Raw genomic sequence first — 17,311 nt, forward strand, 5'->3', positions numbered from 1 at the left:
TGTCAGAACATCAGTGGCCAGGTGTGCAGCTCCAAGGCGGAAGACTGAAAAACTAAATGGTGCTAAAAAAAATATTAGCCATACAGACATCTTGAGTGTCTTCCACCAATAAAGAAGGTGGCCTGCCCCCAACCTTACCGTGAAGCCCACTACAGACAAGCCTCACTCACAGAGCTTTTTACTGCCTCACTCTTACATGAAAAAATAGACAAAGATAAAACAAGATCCTTGAAGAAAACCTCTAGTCTGAATCATTTTGAAAAGAAAAAGAGGAACTCAGAGGAAACAGAAACAATGCAGGGAGCACAGAAAAACCTCAAAACAAACAAACTCTAAAATCCAGGAGTAATGAGAGAAGATACTATAAAACAATAGCAACAGGATGTATGAAAAAGCAATGGTCAGAAAAATGAGAAAAAGCTCTTGAAAATTAAAAATATTATTATCAATATTCAATAAAAGGGTGGAAGGGAAGAAAAAGAACAACACCTAGGAAATATCTCAGGAACTAGAACCAAAAGGCAAAGAAATAAAAAGATAAGAAGGGCTTCCCTGGTGGCGCAGTGGTTGAGAGTCCGCCTGCCGATGCAGTGGACACGGGTTCATGCCCCCTCCTGGGAGGATCCCACGTGCCGCGGAGCGGCTGGGCCCGTGAGCCGTGGCCGCTGCGCCTGCGCGTCCGGAGTCTGTGCTCCACAACGGGAGAGGCCACAACAGTGAGAGGCCCGCGTACCGCAAAAAAAAAAAAAAAAAAAAAAAAAAAAAAGATAAGAAAATTACAGGTTCTACCCACAGTGCTCAACATTCAATTAATAGGAGTTGTACAAAGAAAAAAGTACAAACTAGGAGATTTAAGTATAGGAGGATGAGTGTACTCTCAAATGTTTAGATTGAAAAGTCCCCTGAGTACCAATTGCAATCATTGTTGCTTTTGTTGTGGTCATCCATTTACAATGCTTGGTGTCAGTTTATTTATCTCTTGTAAAAATAAAGTACAGTCTGTTTGTGTGTGGGAAAAAAAAAGTCCCCTGAGTACCCATCACAAGAAAAAAAAAAAACAACTAATGATTCCAAGACACATCATTCTGAAATTCCAGAACACCAAGGATAAAAGGAATATCCTAAAAGATTCCAGGAGAAAGAATAAAAAGATATATATGAAGGAACAGTAAACAAAAAGGCAACAGGTTTCTCAATAACACTGGAAGCCTAAAAACAAAGGAACACTGCTTTCAAAATTCTAAGAGAAAAATCTTTTCTAACAGTCTATAGTCATCCAAGCAGTTAAGTATAAAGGTAGAATAAAAGTGTCTGACTTGCATGGGATCAAAAATTTGCCTCTCCTGAGACGGGAGCTAGATGATGTACCCCAGCAAAATGGTCTAATAAACCAAGGAAGAGAAAGACCTGGGATCCAGGAAATGACAGATCTAATACAAAAGAATCGCAAGGGAATCACAGAATAAAAACTGTCAAGTAGGCCTAGAGAACAGTCAGTTCAGATGGGAGCGAGAGAGGTCTGGGAAGGAAAGCTTCAGGAAAAAATAATACTAAGACATTATGTGTTTAAGTGCTTGGAAAATAATATCCATAGACATTTAACAGGTTTATAGGTTACATTTGGCAGAAAATGTACAGAAGGCAAAGTAAGCAATTTTTTCTATAAAAAGGCAATTATTAACTCAAAGAAAAATAAAATGCCAGACAAGAAAAAAAGTAATCACCATATTAATCAAAATTTGCAGTCTAGTTATATCGAGAAATGGAGAGAGGGGCAGAGGGGAGGGTAATGCAAACACTAATGTCCTCATTTACCACAGCAAGATGTCAAGAGATGATACCTAAAATGGATAACTTAAGAAATAACAGTGTATTACTTAGAAGTATGTAGGTAAACATGACAGAGAAAGCTAAATAGAGCTGAAAGTGGTGGTCTGTGGACAGAAGCGCTGAGAGGAGAGGGGAGGGAGGCTGCTGCTCTACTTTAACCCTTTTGATACTACACTGTACGACTTAACTGTACACGTATTACTTTTTTTTTTTTTTTTTTTTGCGGTACGCGGGCCTCTCACTGCTGTGGCCTCTCTTGTTGTGGAGCACAGGCTCCAGACGCGCAGGCCCAGCTGCCATGGCTCACTGGCCCAGCCGCTCCGCAGCATGTGGGATCCTCCCGGACCGGGGCACGAACCCGTGACCCCTGCATCGGCAGGCGGATTCTCAACCACTGCGCCACCAGGGAAGCCCTACACGTATTACTTTTGATACTGCACTGTATGACTTAACTGTACACATATTACTTTTTGAAAACATGAATTAATCTTTAAAAGGTAAATTGATATAACAGTCATATCAATTCAGGAAGTTGCCTAAACCATTTTTTTATCTTTAGAAAAATGCCTATAATCTATTACATGAAATAAAAATTACAATAGCACTTTATCATTTGGGGCCTGGCACCTACTGAATTCCCTGTATACTACAAGGCTAATTTGCAGAGCTAATGGTATGTGTCCTCTACTAGAGAATGTAATTTCAAAGCGGGCCAAAATTTATCATCTATATGTTAACAGATCCAGATACCTACAGAGCCAGAAAAGAGAGGGCATCTGGTCCTGCTGATTGCCTACACAGAGGCAAATTCTGATCCATAAGACTGGTCCCCTCAACTGGCTCAAGCATTTCACCGTATTTTGAAATGCACTTCTGAAATCAGTTTTCAATGTCAAATGAAAACAACATATGGAAATAATGTATGTGAAACTACATATTCTCTAAAACTGTAATGTACTAAACACATTTTTTATTATTCACTCTATCACAAACTCAGACTTGTTCAGACCTACTTTGGTGAAAAACACCTAATGAAGCTATTATGCTTTATCTATTCTACAGTCTTCAGCTAAATACTGGAACTGTGCCCCTACCTCCAAATGAGCGGAGAGGGTAGTGGGGAGAAGGGTTAGAACTACTAAAGTCAAAGCAGATTTTACTAAATCAGAGTCAAAATGGGCCACTTTTGCCTTTGGAAGACCAGACACAAATAACTACAAAAAAAATTATCCGGGGTTTATATTGTTTCAAAAATAACTTTCCTTATGAAGTTGATTATACACAGAATGAACACAAAAGACATGAATCACTTAAGAAAAATTATAGCATCCAATATTCCATTTATTTAATATAGCAAGATCTGATGCAATTCAACGCCTTTGCCAGCAACCTGAGTAAGCAAATCCATGGTTAAACAATAGAGGGATTTTCAAAAGAAATGAATCAAGTCATATATGTAAACACCACACAACTATTATTTCAAAACAAAAGTGTATGCAAGATAAGAAAAGATGCATATATATATTTTATAGGAAGCACTCCCTCCCATAAATAAATGAAACAATTAAGAGGTTAAGGGACCTCGTATTATCAAAGACTTTACTCAGAGTGGAGGTTTAATATCTGCACTGTACAATTCTTTTCCTAGTTTTTGTGGTATATAATATAGGTTAGCACTAAAGCACAAAGTTGGGGATGGGGGTGTGTGAAATTACAACAGTTGTATTTACTGGTGTGCTGGGAAACTATTCTTTTAAAATCAACAGGACTTTTTAGGAAGAAATGGAAAGAAAAAGCAAATTGGGCACATACTTATACTCTGCTTAAAGGGCTAGATACCCAAGATTAGAGAAAATAGCAATCTGTAAACTCCGATAGCTGCTCTAATTATTTAACACAAACCAAGAGTTGGAAATTTTTTACAGCCAATAGGTACAATTTTAAAATCTGACCCACATCTCCCCAAAAATCTCTATTAATTATTCAAAGAAAAAAAGCCTGAAAATATTTTTTAAATGAGGTTCTAAAAAGACTATACACAAACAAAACACTTGAAATAACTGAAATGAAACCGATGCAGTTAAATTAAATTAGAATTAAATTCTCACAGCATGAACGTTGAGCTCTGGCAGCTACTTCATACACGTAACGTGAAGCTTGAGCCAGTTGTTGCAAACAATTTCTCCAATGTTAATACAGCTCACAATTAATATTCAAAATAATTCAAATGGAAACTAGAGTTAATCTCAATTTTACTGTGTGACAGTAAAATCTAAAAATCACTCAATCAATAATATAAGTGTCGGCCTCAGTGTGTAAGTTATATAGAAGTTCTTTTTCAAAAATATTATATTTGAATATATCTCTAACATGTTATCTATCAATTATCCCAAGGAAACATTCCATCACTTAAAAAAAAATTGGTCCCTAGAAATTTCAGCAGGATCTTCACAAACTTGTACCAAAATCCTACCATCCCAATATTGTACAACAAATGTTCAAGACAAAGGAATGGACAATAATCTATTATCTAAAAAAGAAAACCTGAGTGTGGTCAGTAAGGACAAAGATTTTTAAAGAAGCTAAATCAACAAGTGTACTATCTTACAATCAGTTAAATTAAACCTGCAAGAACATGACAGTTAATCACTAGCCTGCTCTTCCTGGTGATGAGATAGTATAAGAACAGTCCATAAAATTAAGAGTCTTCAGGGCAGGTCAAGGATAAACAGGCAAGCAGATTTCTACAAGGCTGCCTTAAAGCCAGCTAGAACAAAGAAAACATATCAGGAAAGAACATCTACTCAAAATGGAAAACAGCCCACTGATAGAGCTATTCAATCCTAAAGTACAAAGTCTCCAGAAAAAATCCAGTTGGTTATAATATCTTTTCAAAGACACAAGCTGGTTCATATTCAAAATAAACTCTCAATTCCCTCCTCAAAAGAGCCTTATAAAATTTAATTAGCTAGCATTGATTAATGGTGAAGTATTTAGATAAACACAAAGACAACTACAAACTTCATTTTCCAATGTCCAAGTTTAATTTCAACAATAGTTTTCAAAATCTGCAACTGCCATCTTAAGCTTATCTGCATTTTATATATCTGTAAATAGCACACATATATACCTAATTTTCAGTATGTCTTAAGAAGGGGGGGAAGAAGGGAGGGAAATCTGTTTTAAGCCCTGCAGTCTAAAGACTATAATTAACTTTTACAAGAAATATAATTGGAAAATCTTAGAATATAGCTAGATGGAATCAACAAAGTACCCCTGCCTAAAAGCAAAGATTCCAATAACCTCTGAGCTACCAGAGGCAAAAGCAAAATTCCCTTTCTTAAGAATTCTCTCCCTCTCCCACCCCACAACAAACCCACCTCCAAAAAGAATCTCCTCCAGCAGAAACAAAATGAAAAAATGGGAGGGGGCAACTTCAAGAAGCAAAGCACATTTATAAAATAACCAAAAGCTAACTGCATTTTATCCATAGCTATGGTGAGAAGGCTGACTCATGATATCTGAACTAAAGTAATATGAATTTCAGCCTACAAAAATATTAGACCTGAACCGAAATTCAGACATTCAAAAACAGTGTTCTTCCAACTGTACTAACAATCTAGTTCCAACTTGGTGGCACTTTAATCAATAAACAGGGGGAGGAAGGGCGAATCAAATACAGAAATCTAAAATTATTTTCAAAAGGTAGAATTTAAAATGTACTTTCACATCAAAAATCTTCAAAGGAATTATTCAGAGTATGTTTCCAAACACTTATAATCCTTTAACTTATCAAACATTAAGTGACTAGATGACAAAATAAAGACCCTGCTTTTACAAAGGCAAACCAGAAGTATGGTTTGAATGGTATTTCAATTTAAACTTTGGGCTATCTCTAATGCCCCCAAGCATCTTGAGCAACTCTGTTAATCTTTGTCTCAGTTTCACAATCTATGAAACAGGAAAAACTACAAGGATGGGTAGTTAATTAAATTAGGATTAAATGCTAGCCAACTGCTTTGAAGTTACTTTATGTAGTTCTCAGTTCTCCTCCTACTGAGTAAAACTAATAGATGAGAAAACATCTGGAATTACTATATATACTAACATCTGCAGACTCACAGCAGTTAAAAGATGATCTCTGTTTACAAATTTCTAAGCCAAAGATCATTCAACAATCGGAAAGATTTCAGGATACAATTGCAATGAACAATTTTTAGGTAAATTTCCTTTCATTGTGAAAGATACCTACTCTTACCTACATTCTCAACACAGACTGTTAAAAATCACAGAGCATCTTGAGAGGTCTTGGCACAAAACAATTCTGGGTAAGATGAACAAGCTGTTCCTGTTGTTAATGGTATTCTCAGCATCCTAAGCTGTCAATCAAGGTAAGCTTCATCACAAATAAACCCTCCAAAAAGTACTAGCCCCTGTTGAGAATCTGAGTACTTCCTCCTAAGCCATCTGTCCAGGAAAGCTCTATTAAAACACCTAGAATGCAGTTGCTCTCATGTTTAAAGGAGCTATGAATAAACATAAAACACTAAAATACATTAAACAGTATATATTTTCCACTTCAAACATTAATAAACTACTACCCAAGTCTATATGGATGCCTAGGTTGAATACAAAACCCATAGGTTGGACACTAATTTTTTTTTCAAAGAAGGAAAATATATAATACAGCTCAACTAGGGGGGAAATAGCTCAAAAAGAAGAAACAAAGCAGGTTGGGGGAAATGTACGGATATTTGTAAATTACTCCCTGATGGAAGAGGGACTCAATTAAATTTTAAAACAGGAATTTAAATTACTCAATGAGCTACAAACTAAATTACTCACTGTTCTGCTTACTGAGCTACAAACACTAGAAAAACCTAAGTATTTCCAAATTGAGTTTAAAGGATCCAAAATTAATCTATTATATTCCATTAAAGAAGGAAATTGCATAAATTTCAAAGAGGAAAAAAGTAGGATGGTATAAGAGCCTAAGGCTAATGCTGTAAAAGCAAAGAATGATGAGAATGAGTTATTTTGAGGATAAATGAATAACAAGAAACAGAAACAAAGAGTTCAAATTCTCCCATCAATCCCATCCTTTCTCCTGCTTAGGCCAAGAAGGCTATTGTTCTTTGTATACTACTATCAGAAAATAACTTTTGATCCATGTGTCAAAACTTCTTCACAACAGCAAAATGTTAGGCTTAATCCCTAGACTGCAGCCTCTTCAAACAAATACATGGAGCACATTCTAAATTCCAGGTCCTTCACATGTACTACCAATTATTCAGAGACTTTGGAAATATGCTTAGGCTGCTTTAAGGTTCTGGGGGCTGGGACTGGGGGTGGATACTGCCAGAAAAACCAGAAAGACAATTACATTTGACTTAAGCGTACAAATATTTTTTTAAAAGTTTAAATTCTTCAGAAAAGCATATAAAAATCAAATGTTAGTCTTCAAAATTAATGTGAAAACAGTATCACCTGTCCATTGATTTTTAACTGCCCCATCCACATTTACTACTAAAAATGGCCACCTGCCCACCTATAAACACAGAATGTCAAACGAATACAAATTCGTTGCGGTAACAACATTGCAGAGGGTCAGTTGCTCACAATCCAGTCAAAGTTTACTTTACAGACTAAAAACTGGAAGTGAGGACTGGTGAAAGCATTCTGGGGAGAAGCTCACTTACTTTCCATTTATTTTAAACAAAGTTTAAGGCCATTCCAGCCACCATCCAAGTGGAAGAAAGTTCCTTCATTCATTAAGCAAATATTTACTGAGTGCCTTATTACACGCTAGGCACTTAATAAATATTTCATACAGGGTTATTACTAAAAAGCAGTAAACGCATTTGACCTTATGATGAACAAATGACTGGTCCTACCTAGAAAATTTAGTCTACTGGGCATACAAGAGTCTTCTTTAGATTTAGGTTGTGAGAGAAATACGATACAAAATAACCCATCATCCCATCAAGGTGATTTCTCACCTTTATCACAACTTTATCACCAACTACAGATTTATTACCAATGACAAGGAATCAATAATCAGAACACCATCCTACTAAATGGATCTTCAAAAAAGGTACCCCCCAAACTGCAAAACATTTACTTAATCTACACGTACTTTTTTAAAAAAAAATAAATTTATTTATTTATTTATTTATGGCTGCGTTGGGTCTTCGTTGCTATAAGCGGGCTTTCTCTAGTTGCTTGGAGCGGGGGCTACTCTTTGTTGCGGTGCACGTTCTTCTTATTGCAGTGGCTTCTCGTTGTGGAGTACAGGCTCTTGGCGTGTGGGCTTCAGTAGTTGTGGCTTGTGGGCTCTAGAGTGCAGGCTCAGTGGTTGTGGTGCACAGGCTTAGTTGCTCCGCAGCATGCGGGATCTTCCCGGACCAGGGCTCGAACCCGTGTCCCCTGCATTGCCAAGTGGATTCTTACTTAACCACTGCACCACCAGGGAAGTCCCTACACTTACTTTCCTTAGGTAATGTGAAGGCAAGCATGTACTAGAAACTTTAAGAAGCCTTCTCTTACTTCCCTGGTGGCGCAGCAGTTAAGAATCTTCCTGCTGAGCCTGCGCTCTAAAGCCTGAGAGCCACAACTACTGAAGCCCCTGCGCCTAGACCCCGTGCTCCGCAACAAAGAGAAGCCAACGCAATGAGAAACCCGCGGGCCGCAAGGAAGAGTAGCCCCCGCTCGCGGCAACTAGAGAAAGCCTGTGTGCAACAACGAAGACCCAAGGCAGCCAAAAATTAATTAATTAATTTTTTAAAAGAGAGGCCTTCTCAACTCTTTGAAGAATTAATCACGGAAAAATTCTCATGCCTATGCTATTAAAATATCTCCAGTTTAACTGGCTACTTAACCCAAACGCTTGAAGTCTTCGGTTTTCTTTAGTTATTAAAACAGTTGTGTTTAGGGCATCCTTTTAAACAATTTGGGTTTCCCCCCCAGTATTTTGCCACTGGTTTAACTCTTTTACCCACAAAAATAGGAAATGCCCAAGCCTCCAGCTTCTGAAAATAACCTCTGAAATGTGTACTTAACAAAAATCTTGAGATAATGTCCTAGTTTTTATTTAAAACTTTTTCATTTAAAATGAGAATGCCTAGGGACTTTCCTGGTGGCGCAGTGGTTAAGAATCCGCCTGCCAATTCAGGGCACACGGGTTCAATCCCTGGTCTGGCAACATCCCACATGCCACGGAGCAACTAAGCCTGTGTGCCACAACTACTGAGCCTATGCTCTAGAGCCTATGAGCCACAACTACTGAGCCCATGCACCACAACTACTGAAGCCCATGCGCCTAGAGCCCGCGCTCTGCAACAAGAGAAGCCCCCGCTCGCTGCAACTAGAGAATGCCGCGTGCAGCAACAAAGACCCAATGTAGCCAGAAATAAATAAATAAAAATAAAATGAGAATGCCTTTAGCAAAATTAGACATAAATCAACTTTTACCTCATTAGGAGATTGCTATTTTCAACATTTACCTTAAACCATAACATGGATTAATCTTCTAACCAGTTAGTTTCCTATCTCTCCCCAACTAGATTAGACTGTAACTTTTTTGAGAGCAAGGTACTGACTACTGGACCCCATGGTACCAGCTAATACATTTTATAAACTCTGTAAGCCTCCACACAGACATAAATGTTGCTAGTTTTAAGGCCTTAAGGAATACTTTAATATTTTAAAGCTATTTTGATCAGAGCAGGTATCCTTAACTGTTACTATCGTTGTATACAAGTGGGTTCTCAAAGTGTGATCCTGAGGCCCTGAGAGTTTCCAAAACCCCTGCATGGGGTACATGAGCTCAAACTATTTTCATAAATAACACTGATGTTACTTTTATTCTTTACCCTCATTCTCTCACCAGCATGCAGTGGAGTTTTCCAGAAGCCACATGATGTGTGATGTCTCAAGAGACAATGCAAAAGCAGATATGAAAATCCAGCTGTCTTCTATTAAGCCAGACAACAGAGTTGAGTTGCAAAAATTAAAATAATGCCAATCACCAATTTTTTTGTTTTCAAAAGTATAGTTATTTTATACAAACTATTATGTTAACAGGTAATGGATTTATTATTGTTAATTGTAAATGATTTAATAAATATATATTAAAATTTTTTTGTATTAATTCCTAGTACAGCAAATATCAATAGCTATAAGCTGTACAAACAAAGGCTCTTTGGGCTCTTAATAATTTTAAGAGGGTAAAGGGGTCCTGGAGACAAAAAGCTTGAGAACCACTGTGGTAAACAATTAGAAAACATACACAATAATATGTACCAAGGGCTTCCCATAGATAAGAAGCTCAAGTTAATTGTGAAGTATAATTACTTCTTATACCCCTAATCTTGTTGAATAATATATCTCCTTGCAAAGCATAATTCAGCATAAAGCCAGTCCATCCCAGGCCCTATCTAAGGGGCTTTAGATATTTATTGAGAATCCTCTTTATAAAGATGTTCTGACCTATAATACCACCTATTACTTGAATAGTGTTTGGAGTTTCTCAAAGTTTTCACAAAAATTACCTTGTTCATCCTAACAACAACCTGTGAAGTAAATGTGAAAGTATTACTCCCACCCCACCCCCCTTTTTTTTAACAGATGACATAATGAAACCGATGCTCCAAGGAAATAGAACTACCTTCCAGGGATGTATTACTACCTAGGAGAGCCTAGGATGTTGGTCTTTTGCAATTTGCTTGGCTGCCTTAAGGCTGTTTCGCTGTGGTGTAACTGCAAGCTCCCAAAGAAAACAAGGCAAGGGCATTAATTTTATTGTCCCAGTGCCAAAACAGAGATTTTTCCCTCCCTAATAAGAATGTAATCAGACTCAATACTTGTTCACCTCATTATTCCACACACTGGCTACCCAAAAAGAAAGAAATGAAGGAAGAAATTCGAGAGTGCTGGAGAATAAACGCCAGAATACATAACCCTCCAAGATGATGAATTAGTCAAGGCCTCACAGCTTTTTTTTTTTTTTAACCCCACATTTGTTTATTTATTTATTTTTGGCTGTGTTGGGTCTTCGCCTCTGTGCGAGGGCCTTCTCCAGTTGCGGCAAGCCGGGGCCACCCCTCATCGCGGTGCGCGGGCCTCTCACTACAGCGGCCTCTCCTGTTGCGGAGCACAGGCTCCAGACGCACAGGCTCAGTAGTTATGGCTCACGGGCCCAGTTGCTCCGCGGCATGTGGGACCTTCCCAGACCAGGGCTCAAACCCGTGTCCCCTGCATCGGCAGGCAGACTCTCAACCACCAGACCACCAGGGAAGCCCTCACAGCTTTAACAATCATTTAATCACTGAAACAACAGGCAGGCAAGAACTCAATCAAGCTCAACACAAAAACATGAGACTATATCAATGAATGGATGCCAAGAAGTTAAAGTGGAAGGCCCACGTGAAATGGGTTCAACTCATAGAACAGGATCAGAAGGAAACAACCCACATAAAGTTGCAAAACTAGCTTTATTGGTTCTACAAATCCACGCACATGACTAAAATCACCCTCCCAAAGCAATGTCAGAGACAAACTTCGTTGCAAGATGCAAAGAGGACATCCTAGCCCTTGGATAGAAATCACCCCTCCCTTAGGACTACACATACTAGTTTGTTCTTTTTATCAGCACAAGCCTCTTAGTTATCCTCCAATTTAACTTAAGTTCCTCAAGACATGCTCAATTTTCTGCATCTCTTTTCCACACTCAAGTGGATGCCCTGACTGACAAAGGCAAGACTGACTCACAACAGGACATCTGCCACTTGCATAAACTCTCTTCCTTTTTTTAGATGCATGTGACCAGTGAGGCCATTTTAAAATTTGATGTGATTTTACCTAGAAACAGCCAGAAGTGTGCTGTCTGCTTTGTATCTATCCCTGTAGGTTACCACAGATGAGAAGTAATTTCATCATTCTTCATGAGGTATACTTTTCCTAGTGTTTACTTTGGTCATTTTTTTTTTCAATCGCTGGAGTGGGGGTTACAGTTACAGCACCACAGCTCTAGCTACAATTATAGATAATGCAACACCAACTAATTTGTAAAGCAATTTGACACACCTTATTTGTTGTTTCATACTCAACATCCACTGTAGAAGAAACATTCGTAGGTAAGTTTCTACACCCTCATAAAAGAACTGCAATACTGCACCGTAAAACCAATTAACCGGTTAATCTTTATGGGCTTCATGCAGAAAAAGACAATCTGACTTTACAAAGGCAAGCAAAGCATCAAACCTCTGAGAGCTCAAGGAAACCGCAGTTATTTCCATTCCTTATCCCAGGGTACATTTTTCTTTGTGGCCTTACCTGGGTTTTTCTCCAAGGACATAAACAACATTTAAGAAGTAACCTGTCAAAAGTGTCAAGGCATTCTCTAAACTATCCTCCCAGCTCCGGCCCACAATGAGAAATGTCACACAGCTAAATCGTACCACTGCTGTTTTCTTCCATTTATTTTTTCAAATGAACTTAAGATTTTTGAAATGCACAATTCAAATTTTACACTACAACGCAAGCTACCACTGAGCATCTCAAAGCTGATAAACAAAGACTCTATCGGCGGCACCAGGGCCCTACCAGGAAGTAATCAAAGCAGTGTGGCCGGTGCGATCTTAAGTCGCTAGAGCAGACAATAAGAAGGCACTGGGGCTTCCGAGGGGCCCGGCAGAAGGAGATAAGATGCTTAAGCAATGCAAAAGCATTACATAAACCTAATAACTGTCCTACAGCACACAGACTCGGAAATCCCAAAGCAATTTTAAACAAACAAAAATATCTGAAAGACAACGCGAGCCGCCCCTCCACAGCAGCTGCTCGATCAGCCTTCTGAGCTTTTTCAGCCCGCAGCCTGTTTTCAAACTTCACCTTCCCGGGCTGATGAAAGACTCCGACCTCGGCCGCCCGAGTTCTGAGCACCTCTCCAGGTCCCGGCTCCCGCTCGCCCAGCGTGGATCTGGTCGCCGGAGCGTGGGGGGAAGCGAAAGGAAGCGGGTCCGGGGCAGGTAGCGAAGGGCCCCAGCGCGCCCTGCAGCCCAGACAAAGCTGCGCCCCTGAGCGGCGCTTTTTCCGTCCGGTCTAGGAAGGGACGCAACTCGGGCCCCGCCACACGTGCGGCCGCCTTGTGGGGGCCGGACACCCACCCCCGCGGCCCCCGACCCGGCGACACAGGCCAGCACAACCCCGGGGCACTGCAGGGCGGCGCGAGGGCGCGAGCCGCAGGCCAGGGTCCCCGCTCGCCGCCGTCCCCACGAGCTCGTGGCCCCAGCGGTCTCTATCCCTCGCGGGCCTCTCCTTCGCCGGCCGGACCGTCGGGCCGCGGGAAACAAAGGAGCCGCCGCCGCCGCTCCGCACGCCTCGCCGCGTAGCCCTCCCCAGCCGCCGGGCCCGGCTCGCCCGCACGTCTCCCCGAGTCCGCGCGCCGACTGCCCGCGGCCCCTAGACGGCAGGCCCGGCAGAGCCGGGGCCTCGGGTGCGCTGCAGGGCCGCCTGGGGCCGCACTCACCGCTGCAGCACCAGGACGACGGGGAGCCGTTGGGGAACTTGGCTGAGTCCGGGGCGATGCAGACGCTGGAGCTCAGGTGCGGACACTCCATGGCCACGAGGAGGGCGGCGAGTAGGACTGAGGCTCCGAGACCAAGCGGGGGGGGGCCGCGGAGGAGGGACTCCGAAGGCTCTGCCTGGGGTCGCTCCTCGCCCGGCGCTCGGCCGACGGCGGCTGCGTCCCGAGCCCTTGCGTCAAAGAAAGCAAAAGCTTCCGGGCGCCGGGTTTTCCCGCCTGCCGTCTCCCGAACCCAGCTCCGGAAAACGTGGTGCTCCGGTATCCGGGTTCTGCCGCCACCCCTAGGCTGGGGGCTTCCGTCTTCCCAGGCCGGCCCCTCCCCTCCCCTGGGCAGGCCCCGCCTACAGGCCCGGCCCCGCCCCCGTCCTCTCCCGCTGGGTGGGGTCCCCGCGCTCGCATGCTGGTGGCCCAGAGTCGGACTGCGCTCGGAAGTGACTTTACCAACTCCGCTGCTCCCGGCAGCCGCGGCTTCCCCCGGCCCCGGGTAGGGTGGGGCGCCAAGCCGGGGCACGCCGGGCCGGTCCGCCGCTTTTACCCCAGCCCGGCGAGCGCTCGCAGTCAGAGAAGACTGACCCTGCGTAGTGTGTGGTGGCCTGACTACACTGCGTTAGAAAATCTGGCCACACAAGTAAGTGTGAAGAAGAAAATAAAAACCACCTGGGCAGACAGACAGCCCCCATTTTACACACGAAGGCACAACCTCAGAGAGGTTAAGGGCCTGGCCCCCGGTGGCCCAGCGGGCTGCATAGGTCCCAGAGCAGTACTGGTTTAGTGGTCTGCTCCCTACGGCAGGTACGATACTGACTGGGTTCTAGGTTCTGAACACGTGGCCTTTGCCAGCCACCTGGGTGCTGAGTGCGGGGTCGATCGTGAATCTGGGTTCAAACCCTGTCACTGTGACTCACCATCTGCATTACCTCGAGCATGTGGTCGGACATTCATACCTCACCCTCCAGTGTAAGTTTAAATGAGGTAACTGTAACCTGGGTGTGCTGAGCGGGGCGGTCCCGGTTACCAGGTGATAAAAAGGGAAGGGATCTAACATTAGTTAAACACCTGCTGCTGTCTCCTAGCCAGGCACTTAACACACAGTACCTCATTTAAACCTCGCACCACGCCGCCAGCTGCTGTAACCATCCTCTTTTTTACCGCAGGGGAAACCGAGTCTGTAATTGGTTAATCCGTGCCGGGATTGGATCCCCGCCTCTCTGACCCCTTCGTAGAAAAGAGGATAGGGCAAGCCTCCAGCGGCCGCTAGGGCAAGCGTTACACCCTAGCGAGCCTGCTATCTCTCTGGGGCACGGCCTTGAGGACGTCCCGGGCTATTACGAATATTGCCTCAAAGTTGAGGCTCCTTGTAAAACCCGGCGAAGGAGCAACAGGGCCAGGAGGCGAGTAGGGGGAGGGGGAGGCTGATGTGGCAATCCTGCGGGCTGGGCGAGAGGAGGAAGGAAGGTCAGGAAATGATTAACCGGGCCCGGCCGGGTAGTGGTTAGAGCAGGGCACCTCCCCGCAGTGCAGTCCTGGAGCAGTCCAGGGATGCCCTCTCAGTCACTTAGGACGCCTCGCCATCCTCCCCACCACCCGCCGCCTCTTGGTTTCGGCCGCGCACTCCTCTGCCTAACGGTGTCCACTCACCTGCGGCCTCTCTGTCGACACTTTCCTCCCCCCCCGCCCCCCACCTCGCCAACTCCCGGAGTATTTCCAGTTCCTCTGTCAACGCTCTTTGATTGCTCCCCAAGTTTTACTTGACTGCTTTAGAGCAAGCCATCTTGAGGGTTTATGGCAGTGACGAGTCGTGCAGCTGCTCAAATCCTAGCTCTGCTTCCTCCTTGATGACCGACTTTAGCAAGTGTCTCTAGTCCTCCCAAGCCTTTTTTATCCGTAAAACTGGGAAACTAATACTTATCTCTCAAGGAAGATGCGAGAATTCGTGAGAATTGCCACCCCGTAGTAGATAGTCAATAATTTATAGCTTTTTTCTTTTTTCTTTTTAACGACAGCAGGTGAGAGAATAATTCCTAGGAAGGGGGAGGATAAACAATAAATGTGACCTCTGCCCAGGCTGTCCCAACCCTCTCTTCCTATCAACCGATTCTTTTTCAAGGCCTGGCTGTATCAACCTCTGTTTCCTTCCGGAAACCTACACCCCATTTACGATCCATGCCCCCTTATTTAGCCATGAAACATGCCCTGAACTCACGCCGGTCTTTTATCCTAGCATGTAACGGTTCCTTTTTCACCCTCGCAAAGACTCAGTTTCCTTATCATCTAGACCTCAGCTTAAACATCACTTCCTCAGGGAGGCCTTTCCTGACCCTGCCCCAACTCCAGGTTACCTCCAGGTGTGTGATGCCCTTGTCTGCCCCCATATTCTGCCTTTTTAAAACACTCTTCAGGCACGTAATTATTTATTTAATCTCTGTCTTCCCCTTGGAGGTCCATAAGGGTAGCAAAAAAGTCTGTCTGGTTTTCTGCTGTATTCCTAACATAACATGTGGAACATGGAGGGCATCCAATAAATGTGTTCAATCATGAATGAGTGATCGATTAGCAATGTCTACCATGGGCAGGCGGTTAGGAAGCGGCCCAATACATGCCAGGTAGTCAACCCCTTCGCCCCCACTTGATCTGTAAATTTCCCTTCAGCTCTGAGTTTATGATTTTAATGGCATCAGGAATGTGAAAACACCTTGTGAGGTGTAAACTGCCAGGGGAGAAAAAAAAAAAAGAAAGGAAAAATAGTCTTTATTAGAGTCTTCTCTCCTTAACTAGAAAACAAACCCCTCCGAGCAGGGGCCCTTAGTCCCCCCTGACTGGTATAGACAGCAGAGGGCGAACTATGACTCTCGGGCAGTTCAGAGAAGCTGGGCAAAATCAGAAGTCCCTCCTGGGACTTTTGCTAGGTTTACCTAAAACTTTCCTGTGTCTCTGAAAGTTTTCATAATTAAAAAATTTTTTTTCTTTAGAAAAAAAACCTCGTGGTGAGTAAATGTGTCAAACGGGGGAAGACCACGGGGCACGCTGGGAAATCTGCTTTTTTAGCCCCTCGTTTCTTCGGCTACATTTATTACTACGTTTTCTTTTTGGCTCTCGGCCCACATCCCTTTGGCGCTGAGGAGCTCTGACTTACACAAGGGTGAGCCCTGGTGGTGCTGAGCCAGCCTCCAGCACGGGTGCCGGGTGCCGGGAACGCGCCGCCTCCGAGAGTCCCCGCCCAGCCCTCGGGAGTCCCAGGGGGTAGGGATGTGGGAGGAGGGAGGCTTTTGCCAGCAGAGGAGGGCGAGTTTTAAAAGTTTGCATTTTTCAGAGGAGAGGAATGCACAATTTCAACCACACTATCAGACGTTTTTCTTCTAAAGGCTATATCTATATAAAGGGAGGAGGGAGGCTTGAACCAGGAGCGGGGAGTGGCGAAGTGGGGGGTTATAGGTTGCGGAGGGAACCATGATCAGGACCGGTCTCAAGGTTGTTATGACCGTCCCCTAACTTTTAGACTTGAGACTTCTGGCAGAATTGGTGGTCCCGAAGCAAGGATTGCAAGCTGACCAGGCCCTGGGGAAGAAGCCTTATTGTAAGCACCGAGAGAGTTAGGTTAATTATTTACCTTAGAGATCTTTCTAGGAGCAAAACCTCCTTGGAAAACTCACGAGGAGGCTTGGTGAGTATTCAGAAGGAGGGGGAGAGGGTGAAGAGCAGCCGCTCAGGGATTCTTTTATCACCTTGTTTAATTTTCCAAAAGGCACTTGTCTGATACTTCCTTGCTTGTTTACTTGTTTATCTATTGTCAGTCTCCTCCATGAGAACAGAGACCTTGCTAGTCCTGTTCATTGCCTGATTTCCAGCTTCTGGAATTCAGCCTGGCGCATGGCAGGTCCTCAGGAACTATTTGTTGAA

The 17,311-nt window shown here is 43.3% G+C and overlaps 1 protein-coding gene across 1 annotated transcript in view; it reads right to left on the minus strand.

Moving 5' to 3' along the window:
* The window catches only part of USP3 (ubiquitin specific peptidase 3), a 100,430-nt gene extending 86,734 nt beyond the window's left edge, over nt 1–13,696 (minus strand). The window contains exon 1 of the mRNA XM_059057750.2: nt 13,358–13,696. Coding sequence (XP_058913733.1) covers nt 13,358–13,448 — 91 coding nt within the window. The 5' untranslated portion in view covers nt 13,449–13,696. The remainder of the gene's footprint in view (nt 1–13,357) is intronic.
* Nucleotides 13,697–17,311: the final 3,615 nt, after the last annotated feature.

The sequence above is a fragment of the Kogia breviceps genome, chromosome 3, assembly GCF_026419965.1.
Source record: "Kogia breviceps isolate mKogBre1 chromosome 3, mKogBre1 haplotype 1, whole genome shotgun sequence".
Classification (NCBI taxonomy): domain Eukaryota; kingdom Metazoa; phylum Chordata; class Mammalia; order Artiodactyla; family Physeteridae; genus Kogia; species Kogia breviceps.